Genomic DNA, 14,397 nt, shown 5'->3' with positions numbered 1-14,397 from the left:
TCGATGTGTCCATACTCTCTTCGATGAGTCTTCAATTATGAGAAATTCTGACTCTCGGTATGTACTCGTCGACGAGCTTAGGGCATTTGTTGATGAGTACCTTCTGTGCAACCCTTCCATGTTCTTCTTCCTTCCCTTGTTTATGAAACTCCAAGTATAAGAGTCATACCATAAACAACAGAGTTGTTAGTCTGTTTCTCTCTAATCCAGGAAAGGAGCATTGGTTAGCGGTAAAATGGATTCTCTGCTACCTTAGAGGCACTTGAAAGGTGTGTTTGTGCTTTGGAAATGGTAAATTTATGCTCCATGGATTCTCGTATGTCGACTTGGCCGGTGATGTTGATTCTAGAAAATCAACTTCGGATTATTTGATGACTTTTGTAGGGGGAGCTATGTCATGGAAATCAAAATTACAAAAATGTATTGCTCTATCTACAATGGAAGCCAAGTTTATTGACATTACCGAAGCTTGCAAAGAATTTCTTTAGTTGAAGAGATTCTTAAAATAATTAGGCATGAAATAAGAAAGGTATGTTCTTTATTGTGATAGACAAAGTGCAATTCATTTGAGTAAGAATTCTATCTTCCATTTAAAGTCAAAACATATTGATGTTAGATATCATTGGATTCGAGATGTGTTGGATAAAAAATTGTTGCAGCTTGACAAAATTCACACCGATGATAATGGTTTGGATATGATGACAAAAGCTGATCTAGAGACAAGCATGTGAAGTGTCGAGTTTTGGCCAGATTGGTAGAGTCGTCCCCATAAGTCGGGAGGGGGAGATTTTTTGGGTGTCCCTCCTTGTGGCGCCCAAGACTTGAAAAGTTGTTCCATTTTTTTTTTTATAGTTTTGTTGGCTTCTCCAAGATGCTTGTCTACAAAATGTCTTTTGGTATTGTCCTCTCACCATCAAGTCCACCTCCGGTTAAATAAGGTCATGTTGCTGTGCACAGTATTATCTCCACTTCTTTGGCCATTCATACCAGGTTCTCACACTAGTAGCCGCTAGCCTGTCATCCTCTCTAGCACTCCAGCAAGTTGCAATCACTCCAGCGATTCGGCTGCATTTGTGCTTACATTTATGCTTGATTTTGGTTAGCTCTTGGACCTTTGTTCACAACATTTGGTGAATCTCGTTACATTTGTTATACACTATTGTGTATTTGTGAGGCTTGTGCCTTCACTTTATACGAACCTTGGTGATAGTGGATTTGGACCGTTGTGTCCCTGGATGTACCTCAATATTTGAGGGAACCATGTTAAATTTCGTGTGTCTAATTTTATTTATTTATTTGTAGTACACCATTGATTTACTTGCGGAATCACTTATATTTTTTTTGCCAACAAAAATTAGTGAAGAGATAAATCCATTTTTCTTCTTGCACAAAAAACAAAAGTTCATTTAATCCAAATTCAACATATGATAACCACAAGTAAAAGATCAGGGTGTTAGGGAGAAAAGATGATAACAGCAACACACAGAACACAATCAAACACCAAATACAAAGAAAATTAAGTGGTTTGGCCAAACTCGGCCTACATCCACGGGAGAAAGGGAGTCACACTATATTATCAAGAAAAATACAGTGGAGAAGGAGAACACACTCACTCGCTCAATTCTATCTCAAACCCCTCTGCCACACGCACACAACACTCTCTATTTTCTTCTCTCTGTAAATTTTCTTTCACACTCACACTATATATCACAAAGCAGTGTACATATGTATATATGAGAGAGAGGAGCATTGAGATGGACCAGCAATAAAGACAAATTGCATGCTTGCGGTTGCGCATGCTCCACGAGCTGTGCCTCCCCAAGAAGCCAATAAGTGCACCCACATGGGTGGGTCAACAAATCACCCCCTCCAAACATGTGGGGGCAACCAAGTGTCTGCTAATCTGATGTTGCAACACTATGACCTAGCCTTAGACTTAAGGCATCTGCACTCCCTCGAGAGAGTGCCCGCACCCCTTGTTGAGGTGCACATGCAGGGATCGTCTTCTGAATGATTTTAGTAGATCTAGAAGACCTACTGAATCTGAGCATAACTCCAATTTCTCTCTAGTCACTGTCTTTGTCATCATATCTGCTGGGTTTTGACTACCAAGGATCTTCTTAACCGTTAATATCCCTTCATCGAAAAGAGATCTGATGAAGTGATAACGGAGTCCAATGTGCTTGGTCTTTGAGTGGAATGTTGAATTCTTCACCAAGTGTATAGCACTCTGACTGTCACTATACAAAACACTCTTCATCTGCTTGAAACCCAACTCCATCATCAAACCCTGTAACCAGATCATCTCTTTGCTCGTTTCTGTCATGGCCACTTATTCTGCCTCTGTAGTGGATAAAGCAATGATTTTCTAAATCTGTGATACCCAACTAACGGCAATAGCACCTACTGTGAACACATATCCAGTAGTACTTCTTCTGTGATCTATCTCACCAGCAAAATTTGCATCTATGTATCCCTATAATGTTAGATCACTTTTGCCAAAGCATAAACATTTGTTAATTGTACCTCGGAGATACTGTAAAATCCATTTTACCGCTTCCTAATGAATTTTTCTTGGATTTGACATGAATCTACTGACGGTTCCCACTGCATGACTAAGATCTGGTCTCGTGCAAACCATGGCGTACATTAAGCTTCCTACAGTTGAAGCATATTGCATTTTGTCCATTTCTTTCTTCTCTTCCTCTAACTGTGGAGACTGAGTCTTTGATAACTTGAAATGACCAGCTAATGGTGTGCTAACTTCCTTAGCATCACTCATGTTGAACCTTTTGAGAATTCACCTGATGTACTCGGCCTGAGACAACTGCAAGGTTCCCTCCTTTATGTCTCTAGTGATTCTCATCCCAAGCATCTGCTTTGCTGGACCCAAGTCTTTCATTTCAAATTTAGTGGACAATTGCCTTTTCAATTTTCTGATCTTGTCCATGTCTGATCCTGCAATTAGCATATCATCAATATAAAAGCAAAAGAATTATGTAACTTGATTTATACCTCTTGAAATAGCAACAATGATCAGTGTTGCATTTGCGGTGGTCATTCTTTTGTATGAAGCCGTCGAATTCCTTATACCACTGCCTTTGAGCCTGTTTCAAACCATACAGACTCTTATTCAACCTGCAAACAAGATTTTCTTTGCCTTTCTCTGCAAAACCTTCAGGTTGGTGCATGTATATCTCCTCCTCTAGATCACCATTGAGGAAAGCAGTTTTTACATCTAACTGCTCGAGGTGTAAATTCTCTACTGCAACAATGCTCAAAACTGTCCGAATGGTTGTGTGTTTCACAACTGGTGAGAAGATTTCTGAGTTGTCAATACCTTCTATTTGTTGGAAACCTTTGACCACGAGTCTTGCTTTTTATCTTCTCAAACTATCATGCTCTTCTTTTATGCAGTACACCCATTTGTTTTGAAGAGCTTCTTTTCCCTTGGGCAACCTAGCTAGCTTCTAAGTCTTATTGTCGGTGAGTGATTTCATCTCATCTTTCATGGCAAGTTCTCACTTGCTAGCTTCATCCATCTGACATGCTTCATCATAGCACTCTAGTTCACCTGCATCAATTAGTAACAAGTAATCTAAATATCTCCTATTTGGTATATGCGGTCGGGAAGACCTCCTCAGAGTTGGAGTAGGAGTTTGTGGTGCTTCAAAGCACTCCTCTGTAATAGATTCCTCTGTCTGGGAATTATCAATAGTTTGTTGTGTCATGTTGCTGTTAGTAAAATCATCCAACTCTACAATATTAGGGTTATATAGTGCGGGATTACTTAATGATCTTATGTCTTTGTACATAACCTTTTCATTAAAAACAACATCTCGACTTCTAATTATTTTCTTGTTTTGATAATCCCAGATGCGGTAACTAAACTCATCTTCACCATATCTAAGAAATGTGTATTTTTGAGATTTTGGATCAAGCTTGCTCCTAGCCTGATCACTTTTATGTACATAAGCAATGCAACCAAAAACTTTTAAATGTGAAAGTTTTACCCTCTTTTTGCTCCATACCTCCTCTGGTAACTGGAACTGCAATGGTTCTGATGGACTTCAGTTGATAAGATAAGCAGTTGTGTTGATAGCTTCTGCCCAAAACTGCTTTGGTAAACCTACTTGTAATTGCATACTTCTGGCTCTCTCAGTCAAGGTTCTTTTCATTCGTTCTTCTACGCCATTGTGTTGGGGTGTACCTGCAACGGTTCTTTCAAGTCTGATCCCATGCTCCTAGCAAAACCTTTTGAATTCTCTATCTTCATATTCACCACCATTCTATAATCTCAGCTTTTTGATTTTTAAGCCTGTTTCATTTTCCACTATGGCCTTTCATTTTCTGAAAACATCATACACTTCAGATTTATGTCTTAAGAAATAAACCCATACCTTCCTAGAATGGTCATCAATAATGGTGACGAAATAGGATTTCCCGCGGTCCCCAAACATCGGTGTGCATTGGCTCTAATTTTTCTTTCTTTGGAGTTCTACCGAATGTCTGAAAGCTGACTCTTTTCTGTTTTCCAAGGATGCAGCTTTCACATTGGTCAGTATTAGCTGAATGGAGACCTGGTATCTTTCCCTTTGAATTCATGGTTTTCAAACCTTTCTCACTCATGTGACTGAGTCTCTAGTGCCATAGGTTTGAATCTTCATTCCCTGTAGCAACTGAAATTGACATGCAAGCATCTGAGGTCATATAAATAGTACCAGTTTTCTTACCGCGCAAGCATGTCATTGCTTCTTTGGATATTTTCCAACTTTCGCCATAGAAGGTTGTAGTGTAACCTTCACTTGCAAGTTGTCCAATAGATATTAAATTTTTCTTGAGATCAGGGATATATTTGACATCAGTCAAACTCTAGGTGGTACCTGTCAAGTTTATTTTTGCTTCTCCTTTTCCTGCAATTTCACAAGGTTTGTCATCACCAAGATAAATATTGCCAAGATTACCGGGTACATACCTGTTAAGCATTTCTTTGTTGCCTGTTGTGTGAAATGAGGCTCCAGAGTCTAATACCCAAGACTCTCCCTTTCTTTCCAAAGAGCATAACAGTGCATCTCCTTCTCCAGAAGAAGAGGTGATATTTGCTTCAGTCTTATTTTCTAGCTCCTTCTTCTGGGATTGATATTAATTTTTGTAGTGGCCAATCTTGCCACAATTCTAACACTCGATCTACTTTTTGTTCTGAGTGTTGTTAGAATTTCCTGGAGCTCTTGATTTGGACCGTTTGCTTCTTGATCTTCCACGGTTTTGATTTCTATTTTGACTTCTGTCCCTGGTCTGTTTCTCACCTTGTGAGACCAAGACACGCCCTTGGAGGTTAACAATTGGCTTTCTAAGGGTGTCAGTATCCTGTAGTGAAGCCATCACTTCTTCCAAATTCAAGGTTTCCTTACCAACAAGAAATGCTGTGAGGAGACTATCATAAGAATGTGGTAGAGATGTCAGGAGAAGAAGTGTTTTATCTTTTTCTTCAAATTTTACACCAAGACTCATTAGTTGGGTTATGATCTTGTTGTAATCATTTATATGGTCAATAATATTTACCCATTCTTCCATTTTTAGCTGATAGAGTTTCTTCTTCAAAAAAAGCTTGTTTGTTAGAGATTTTGACATGTATCTTTGTTCTAATTTATTCCATAGCTCAACAGGTGATGATTCATAAAAAACAGAATATTTAACTTCATTTGACAAACATTGACGAATAGTACTAACCGTTTTCATTTCCATCTCTGCCCAATCATCATCATTGATATTTTCTGACTTCTTCTCGATCAGCAGCTTGATCGAGTCACGCTGAATCAAGATATCCTTGACTATACTCTGCCATAAATTGAAATTGTTCTGACCGTTAAATTTTTTCACGCGAAACTTGGATAAATCATCATCCATTATAAAATAGTAACTTAGAGATTGATTTTGGAAAAATCGACTGCACCAATGTGTCAGGAATGGTCAAAATAATTAGGAATAGGTCTAACCCGATTTATGTGTGGGTTCCACAGATGACGTGGCAAGCGGGACCCACTAGTGATATGGCAAGTGGGCCCCCTAGTGACGTGGCAAAAAATTGTAAATTTTGGGCGTGCACCTTCTACACCCTTCTGCTGTTACTTGCAATTAAATGTGCAGATATCCCCTCCTTTTCTTGTATTAAAAAATGAAAAGACAATACCCTTTTTTTTTTTTTAAATAATAAAAGACCTTACCCCCTTTTTAGAGACTTGCAGTGGAAGACTCAATCTTCCTCTTCATTCTTTTGCTCCGTCTTTGTCTCTACGCAAAGAAAAAAAATGGTCCTTACTAGACTCTGCAATCACTTGTGGCTGAGAGATCCGATTGCGATCAGTAGCGAACAATTTTTGCGGGGAAGCAACGAGGAGCTGATATGGCGGTGTGTGAAGTCGCCGTTCACATCTTTACGACAGCTGTTCGAGCTTCATCTCGATGTTGCCGAACCCAAAGGTAAACACAAAGTTTTAATCACGCTCCTCACCCTCTCCAAGCTCTAATACCAGTTATTAGGGAGAGAAGATGGTAACAGCAACACACAGAACACAATCACACACCAAACACAAAAAAAATTACGTTGTTTGGCCAAACTCGGCCTATATCCACAGGAGAGAGGGAGTCACACTATATTATCAAGAAAAATACAGTGGAGGAGGAGAACACACTCACTCACTCAACTCTAACTCAAACCCCTCTGCCACACGCACACATCACTCTCTATTTTCTTCTCTCTGTAAATTTTCTTTCACACTCACACTATATATCACAAAGCAGTGTACATATGTATATATGAGAGGGAGGAGCATTGAGATGGAGCAGCAATAAAGACAAATTGCATGCTCGAGGCTGCACATGCTCCACGAGCTGTACCTTCCCAATAAACAAATAAATGCACCCACATGGGTGGGTCAACACGCGGGGGACCTTTTTCTCTTTCTTTTTTTTTTCTTTTTTTTTTTGGGTCCCTTTTACCGGAAAATAGATGTTTTTGTTTCTTGCATTTCCTGAACTAAGCAACTCAGGGTTGGTGAAAAATGAATGTTTGACTTCCATGCTAAAACAATCCCATGGATTTTTTATTGCTTAAATTTCACCAAAGAATACTATAATTAAAAAAATAAAGAATTGAAAAAGTTAAAAGCATTTCCACTTCAAACCTCCCTTGATTGTTTCATATAGAATTATCCAAATATCCAAAATGACATAAATTACATAGATGAAAGCCAAAAAGGTTGCTTCTGATTTACTATTCTTGTTTCTTTCTTTTTCTTTCTTTCTTTCTTTCTTTCTTTCTTCTTCTTCTTCTTCTTCTTCTTCTTCTTTTTGGGCTAGGCTGCTGGTCTACTACTCAACTCAAGATTCTCTGTTCCCATTACAAGAAAAGCCTACAATAAAGCCAAAACAATATGGGGGAAAAGAAAGTGGGGAATGGGGTCGAGTATTATAAATCCTCCAAAATAATATCTGTTGAAACATTGCATCCAACCACCATGGAGTAATCATCCGTATCATAATCCGTGCACTTTGACATCCTCCAGCTCCATGCAATCTCAGAGTCAAGATCACTAGTTAGAAATTCTAACACCTAATAGAAGGATTATGCTGAATCAGATAAAACAGTTTTTGAGCATCAATGGGTGCATGCATTGCGTGGGAGAGGAAATAAATTGTATCTACCTCTGTCATCGATGGCCGCCACATGGAGGATTGTCTTATGCAGTATGAAGCTACCAGGACTAGTCGACGCACTTGATCCACATCGTATTTGCCTCCCAGTTTTGGATCAGCTAGTTTGATGATGTCGCCAGATTCCATAAGTGGTTGTGCCTAAAATTGAAAATGACCAATGCTCAGTGAATTATTTGGAGCTGAGAGGTGGAACCAAGGACATTGAAATTTTGGGATGCAATAGTAAGAGACAATTCATTAATCATAAAACTTCGAAACAATATATAAGCATTTTCACGTACTCTTCACTGTTTTTTCTTTGATTTCTAAGAAGACATAATATGATTTTGAAACCATGGACTTACATAACATATTGGAAAAGTGGGCAGTGGTTCTAAGATTTTCATATTTCTTATCCTTCTCGGTCACATCTAGGCAATCAATAGAGCGCCAAGAAAATAAATTGTTTGAGAGCATTAATTTCAGGCCTTGGATTTAGACTTGTGTGAATTTGGAAAAAATTCAATACAAATTTGTTTTTTATCTTATTTAAATCTGCATAAATCCGAATTCAAGAGCTCTCAAACATTTGATAAATGAACATAGACACCATTCCAGTGGCTTTTAGAAACCAGTTATTCTTCCTTTTGTTTCTTGAAGTTGCTTCAAGAAACATCATAATGAAATCCAAAATGGAAAATCTCTTTAATTACCCAATGCAGAAGATTTTGTTTTGATGAGTCCACAGGCTTCCGTCCAGTTATGATCTCCAGAAGAAGTACCCCGAATGAGAAGACATCAGTTTTCTCATCTACAATGCCGTGCATGAAATACTCCGGTGCAAGATATCCAAATGTACCCTCGATGGGCATCACAGCGTGGTGAGTCCATTTGTTTGGAAGCCATTTTGCAAGCCCAAAATCCGTAATCTGCACCCATATAGAATTCTAATTTAATTTGAAGGTCTCGAGAGCTCAATGGTACAATGAAAATTGCTCACAATCAGCTCTGTTGCTTCACCTGTGGCTCATAATCTGTCCCAAGGAGGACGTTAGATGCTTTTATGTCGCGGTGTATTATTCGGTGCTTGCAGCATTTGTGAAGGTAATGCAAACCCCTTGCAATTCCCGTGGCAATCTTGTATCTAACAGACCATTCTAGTAAGTTGCATGTTCCACCTGAGAAGAGAGAGAGCTGTCCATGTGTTCAGAAAAGTCCCAAATGATGTAAAAAATATTAGTAATTCGTAAGTCTATTGCACATATTGTAGCGTAATTGACCAATAAATCTGCAAATTCGCAGTATTTGCATAATAAATTCCAAATATAAGAAGAACCCAGAAGCCTGAGGTAATCGCAGGTTCATTACCATGCAGGGCAGAGGCCAGATTTCCGTTTGGACAGAAGTTGAAGATCAGATGGAAACCATTTTCAACACAGAAGCCAATTATTTTCGCAGTGTTTCGATGGCAGACATGTCCAATTATGCCCAATTCCACGAGAAACTCCTTTTCCTTGTTTTGGTCAGAGTTATCCTTGGCTAGCCTCTTCACTGCAATCTCCCTTCCACAGGAAAGATCACCTCTGTATACTTCTGAGTATCCACCAAGTCCCACCAAATTTTCTGTCAAACAAAACAATCATGAATTTTCAACTATTGTCAAAAGAATGCATTGTGAAACAGCACACATTCTGGATCATGACATAATTTTCTTGATATTTTTACAACCCAGAAAGGAAAATGTACTGGTTTTCTTACCAGGGTGGAAATCATTAGTAGCTTTTGAAATCTCTTCGTGGCTGAAGCACCTTAAAAATGATTGGTGCTTTTCGGGATTGAGTGAATTTTCATTTCTCTCTCTTCCATTTATATCAAATGGCGAGTTGAAGAAAGAAGAGATAAGCTTGAGCACTGATGATTGCTTCCTTGTGTGGCGTTGACCTCTTCTATGTTTGGGGCCCTGGGGAGGCGATTCTGTGACGCTAGAATCCTCAAAGCTAGATGTGTCTTCTTCCGTGCTATTTGATTCTCTTTCTGACCCAACTAACACAGATTTTGGTGAAGTCTTTTCTCTTTTCGCTTTCGAAACAGCTAAAGTTTGAGCAGAGGAAGCAGGCCCGCCAACATAACTGCTCTTGCTCAACCCCCTCGAACTCAATTGCCGAAGGCCTGTAGTAAGACAGAAGTCAGAATATCTAATGAAGGAAAGGCATAAAACTTGTGAGATGCTGTTGAGATGGAACTATAATAACCTTTAGAATGTGAGGAATCTGAGTCCAAAATCTGTCGCAGTTTTGGACACCTCCCAATTGATATCACTGCGCAATTGTCTGGGGCATGCTGGAAACAATACCTCAGAATTTCTTGTAAGGTTCTAATTTTCAGAAAAGAAAATTTGTGTCAATCAAGAACGTCTAGCTTAGAGAATAAATGGAATGAGCATGACTTCTCGGATTTCTTACCCATTTGATCTGTTTCTAGAGCCACCCACAAGAAGAAATTCGGCGGTGATGTGATTTGCTTCCTCAGTTAGGCCTCTTCCAACGCTAGAGCAAAAGGCAACCTTTGCCTCCAAATTTATCTGAAAAGCAAATGGTTAATTATGCATTTCAGAGCATGGCAGTTTAACATATCATGTATTGAATATGCTCAACCTGCTTGGACTGACAAGCCTTGGCAAACTCTCCCATCACGGATATGACAAACGCCTTTGCTCGACGGAACCGAGTTTGGTCTTTGGTAATTAAAGTCAGCTTCTTTGTCTGCTCCTTTACTGTTGCTCCCATCAAACAAGAAAATGAGAATAACATAGAATCACAGTTGGATTTATTGAAGGATTAATAAAAAAAATGGGCTGGGCTAGGTACTAACCAAGAACGTGTAAGGCAACTATGGTGTCATTTGTCTGGGCTAAAACTCGGACTGCCCAAGACAGAAGTTCCTTGCTGTAGTCTGCATCTAAAGGGATGCCAATGAGAATTTTGGCAGGAGTTGAAGCCACCATCGTCTGTGACAGAGTCGACTTGGCGCGGAAAAATTGCTGATAGTTTGAAATGGGCGGATTCTTGTCCACCATGTGGTGAGAAACTCAGATCATTAAGAATATATTATGTGGAGAAGCAACAGCATGATTAAGGTCAGTTGGGAGTGAGGCCACCTTAGCACGCACATTCAAATATTCTTGTTCAAGAAGCATTTTATAACAAGTCTTCTCACAGTGCAACAGAAGAAGAGCTCTCTCTCTCTCTCTCTCTCTCTCTCTCTCGTGTCTGGAGCTCTGTGCTTTTTATTTTTTCTGGGGGACTACAATTAAGTGGTGTGGTTGGGTGCTTTGGGGTATAAGCAAAGATGGTGGCATTTGATTTTGTCTTGCTGTGCAAGGGAAAAGTCCATTTTTAAATAGCTAAAGAAAAAGTAACATAGATCCCCACTTTATAATGAATGAAACGTTGAGATGACACTTTAGACGTACACACCGTTTTGCATGCACCCATTTCATATGGTTAGAACTACAGGAGAGATCGAGATGGCGTGTTGAAATGCCCGCCAAGTCTTTAATGTGACGACACTTTGTCCATGTTGCACGGAAAACAAACGGTTTCAGAGTTACCAACGTAAAGAGTCACCTTTGACTTGAGGGATTCCCTTTCCTCAGAAAAATCATGAAGGGCAAAAAAATTTTATCAACAGACATTCAACTTTTCCACGCGGTCTGATAGTAAATTTCCCACAAGAATGCGCTTGGATGACGCATTGGGGGCTGCTTGAAGCCTTGATGTGGTTCCTACAATCAGTTCATCCCTGTATTGGGAGGGGAAGTCAGCATCCAAATATTTACTAGCACCCAATAAAATAGTTACAACTTTTAAATTAAATCAAAGAGTAAATTATAATTTTTTTTTCTGAATAAATCGAAAGAATTCTTGAATTGTCACTATTTTATTGAATTAGTTTGTGAAAAATGTGCTAAACTTGGTCTATCTAATAATTCTTCTTATAGCGGTCCTAAACTTCACTTGACCAATCACAAAAATAAAAAATAAAAAAATAAAATAAAAAATGTTAGTGCAATCTACTTGCATGCTTAGGGATACAAATGGATTCGGTTGGGCAAATATCCCTCTTAATCTACTCTTAATAGGGATAGATATGGTAGTCCCCAAATAGGTAAACAATAATAATTTGAATGATTTTTTTGGTCAAGACAAATTAATTCATGATAGTAGGGGAGGACTATATTCTAAACACATGTTAAAGCAACCCTAATATAAATAAATAAACTGTTATTGTTGTAAACACCCCAATTTTAACCGGATCTCTATTTTCCTCTCGGTGAGGGGACCCTTCGCAATAACATGGTAATTTACGTAAGAAGGGGTCAATTTTATATTCCAAAAATTTAAGGGTCCTTTTTGAAAAATCTTATCGTGTCCTTTTATTTTTAAGTCCTCCTCGAGTCCCCGTTATTTTAAAATTGAGCCCCTGTTATTTTAAAATTGAGTCCCTGTAATTGAGTCATTTTATTTCATAGTCTTTCAATTGAGTCATTTTATTTTACATTTTTTTATTCTTGCATTTCTTTTTATTGAGTTCTTTTGTTTTAAAATTGAGTCCCTTTTTATTTTTGAGTCCTTTAAAATTGGGTCTTTTTGTTTCCGAGAATTAAGTTCACCCTTTTTTTATCCCAGGCCTCTCTTTTTCTACCTAGAATATTTCTTTTTGGATGATAAAAAAATTGGACAACCAATAAGTAAAATTGCGTGGGCCACGCAATTGGAGTAAAAGGAGCATGCAATTCGGCCAATAACAATGCAAGGGTTGGGCCCAATTACAAAATGAATACAGGCATGGGTGTCACAAGTTAAGCTTGTTTAGGGCATTATGCTTGCCTATGACCGCTTGTCTCGTGTACTTGGGATGGGTTTCCATCATGTAAATACTAGTGTAGAGTTATTTTCTACTAGTAGTTTATTTGTATGCCAAATAAGGCAGTATGAATTCTCGATCACTTTGATGTTTCCTAGTGCCAAGATGATAATTATATAAAAACCTCTTTAGGGGAGGGTGAGTGTTCATTAGTCATTGTAAAACTCACTACCTATTGTCAACGTGTTTAGCCTACTTGCCTCCCTCTCTAAACACATGATATCAACAGAGGTGTTGTTAATGAATTGCATAGATTCAATGTTTACTGCTTACGTGCCACTGCTTTCATGATTGCTTACTATTTTCGCTGTCATTTGATTGAATGCTAATGAAAGTGTTTCGTGAATGAATGTTGGTAAACGATACGCTAGCGAGTTAAACAATAGTGCTTTAGCTAGCGCCACACGGCCCTTTCACAACGGTGTGAAAATAGTCAAATCGTGACACTTGGTATCAGAGCCAAAGCTCAGTTGCTACAAGAATTCAGTTACCTTCATTGTGGGATTTGGAAAGCTTTGGTAAGTGACCATGGCACCAAACAATGTTGAGAGGATCAGCATGTTGGAAGCACAGGTTGAGGCAACAACCAACACTGTGGCCGTGGAGGTGGCCCGAGAGAACTTGTTGATGAAGTGATGGAATCACAAAAACATCAAGCAGGTTTGATAGGCGACATGTTAGAGGACTTTCGCCATACAATTGAAACTTTACAGTTGCGGATGGCTGATCTGGATGCAAAGGTGAATCTTATGCTTCTTGCTATGGGGAACTCAAACACTCTAGGAGTTAGTAAGATCAAGGTACTAGAACCCAGGACGTATGGGGGTGCCTGAGATGCCAAGGAGTTAGAGAATTTCTTGTTTGATGTGAAGTAGTACTTTCACGCTGTGAGGATGGCCTCAAAACAGGCAAAGGTGGATACTGCGATCATGTACTTGGTTTGTGATGCCAAATTGTGGTGGTGTACCAAGCACAAAGATATTGAAAATGGAAGTTGTGTAATCAATAGTTAGGCAAGCTTGAAGAGAGAGCTCAAGGCCCAATTCTTTCTTGAGAATGTTGAATATAATGCAAGAAGAAAGCTGAGAGATCTCAAGCATATGGGGTGTAATAACCCGAAAAATTAGAAGGGTTCTCATCGACGAACATAGGGGATTCATCGATGAGGATATAAGAGGAGCTCGTCGACGAGGATAGGTTTCTTCGACGAGAAAATACCGAGAGAGGTTTTTGGATAGTCTAAAATTCATCGATGAGGGAGGAAGTTCGTCGACGAAATTCCTTAAGGGCTCGTCGACGAGATGACGTGTCTCGTCGATGAATCCGGGGCTATAAATAGTGAAAACCCAGATTTTTCAGCAGAAAAATGGTGTAAAACTTCCTCTCTCTCTCTCTCTCTCAACGCCTCTCTCTCCTTCTCACTTCGATTTCGGGTCCGTTTCTTGTCGGATTGAAGATCTGAGGCCACCACGACGCTCCTGACAAAGTTCTGTGCAAGTTTACTAGAGCTGATCGTTGGTAGAGTTAGTTTGGAATTCATCCCAAACTCAGGGTAAGGTGTTTTATTCAGAATATGCTTTCCCTGTAATTATAGAAAATACTGTATGCAGGAAAATACTGATGTTTTGTTTTGGGAAATGTTGTTTTCAGGGTGTTGAGTGGAGAACCTTGCAGGCGTAGGGCCAGAGTTCTATAGAGGCTTTTCAGAAATTAGGTAAGGGAAATATGCTATGCTAGGAGATTTGAACATATTAATAGAATTTTACAAACATGCAT

At 39.0% G+C, this 14,397-nt stretch overlaps 1 protein-coding gene across 1 annotated transcript; it reads right to left on the bottom strand.

Moving 5' to 3' along the window:
- Positions 1-7,170: 7,170 nt before the first annotated feature.
- Positions 7,171-11,100, bottom strand: LOC131157701 (probable receptor-like serine/threonine-protein kinase At5g57670). The gene is made up of 10 exons (XM_058112034.1): positions 10,567-11,100; positions 10,350-10,468; positions 10,158-10,276; positions 9,948-10,069; positions 9,454-9,864; positions 9,064-9,318; positions 8,716-8,873; positions 8,409-8,624; positions 7,705-7,854; positions 7,171-7,612 (listed from the first exon to the last, which is right to left on the bottom strand). Exons 1-10 carry the CDS (start codon positions 10,769-10,771, stop codon positions 7,469-7,471), a joined length of 1,899 nt encoding a protein of 632 aa, XP_057968017.1. The 5' UTR covers positions 10,772-11,100; the 3' UTR covers positions 7,171-7,468.
- Positions 11,101-14,397: the final 3,297 nt, after the last annotated feature.

The sequence above is a fragment of the Malania oleifera genome, chromosome 6 (assembly GCF_029873635.1).
Source record: "Malania oleifera isolate guangnan ecotype guangnan chromosome 6, ASM2987363v1, whole genome shotgun sequence".
NCBI lineage: Eukaryota > Viridiplantae > Streptophyta > Magnoliopsida > Santalales > Ximeniaceae > Malania > Malania oleifera.
The sequence above is the reverse complement of the archived record's forward strand: the minus strand, read 5'-3'. Positions and strand labels throughout refer to the sequence as shown.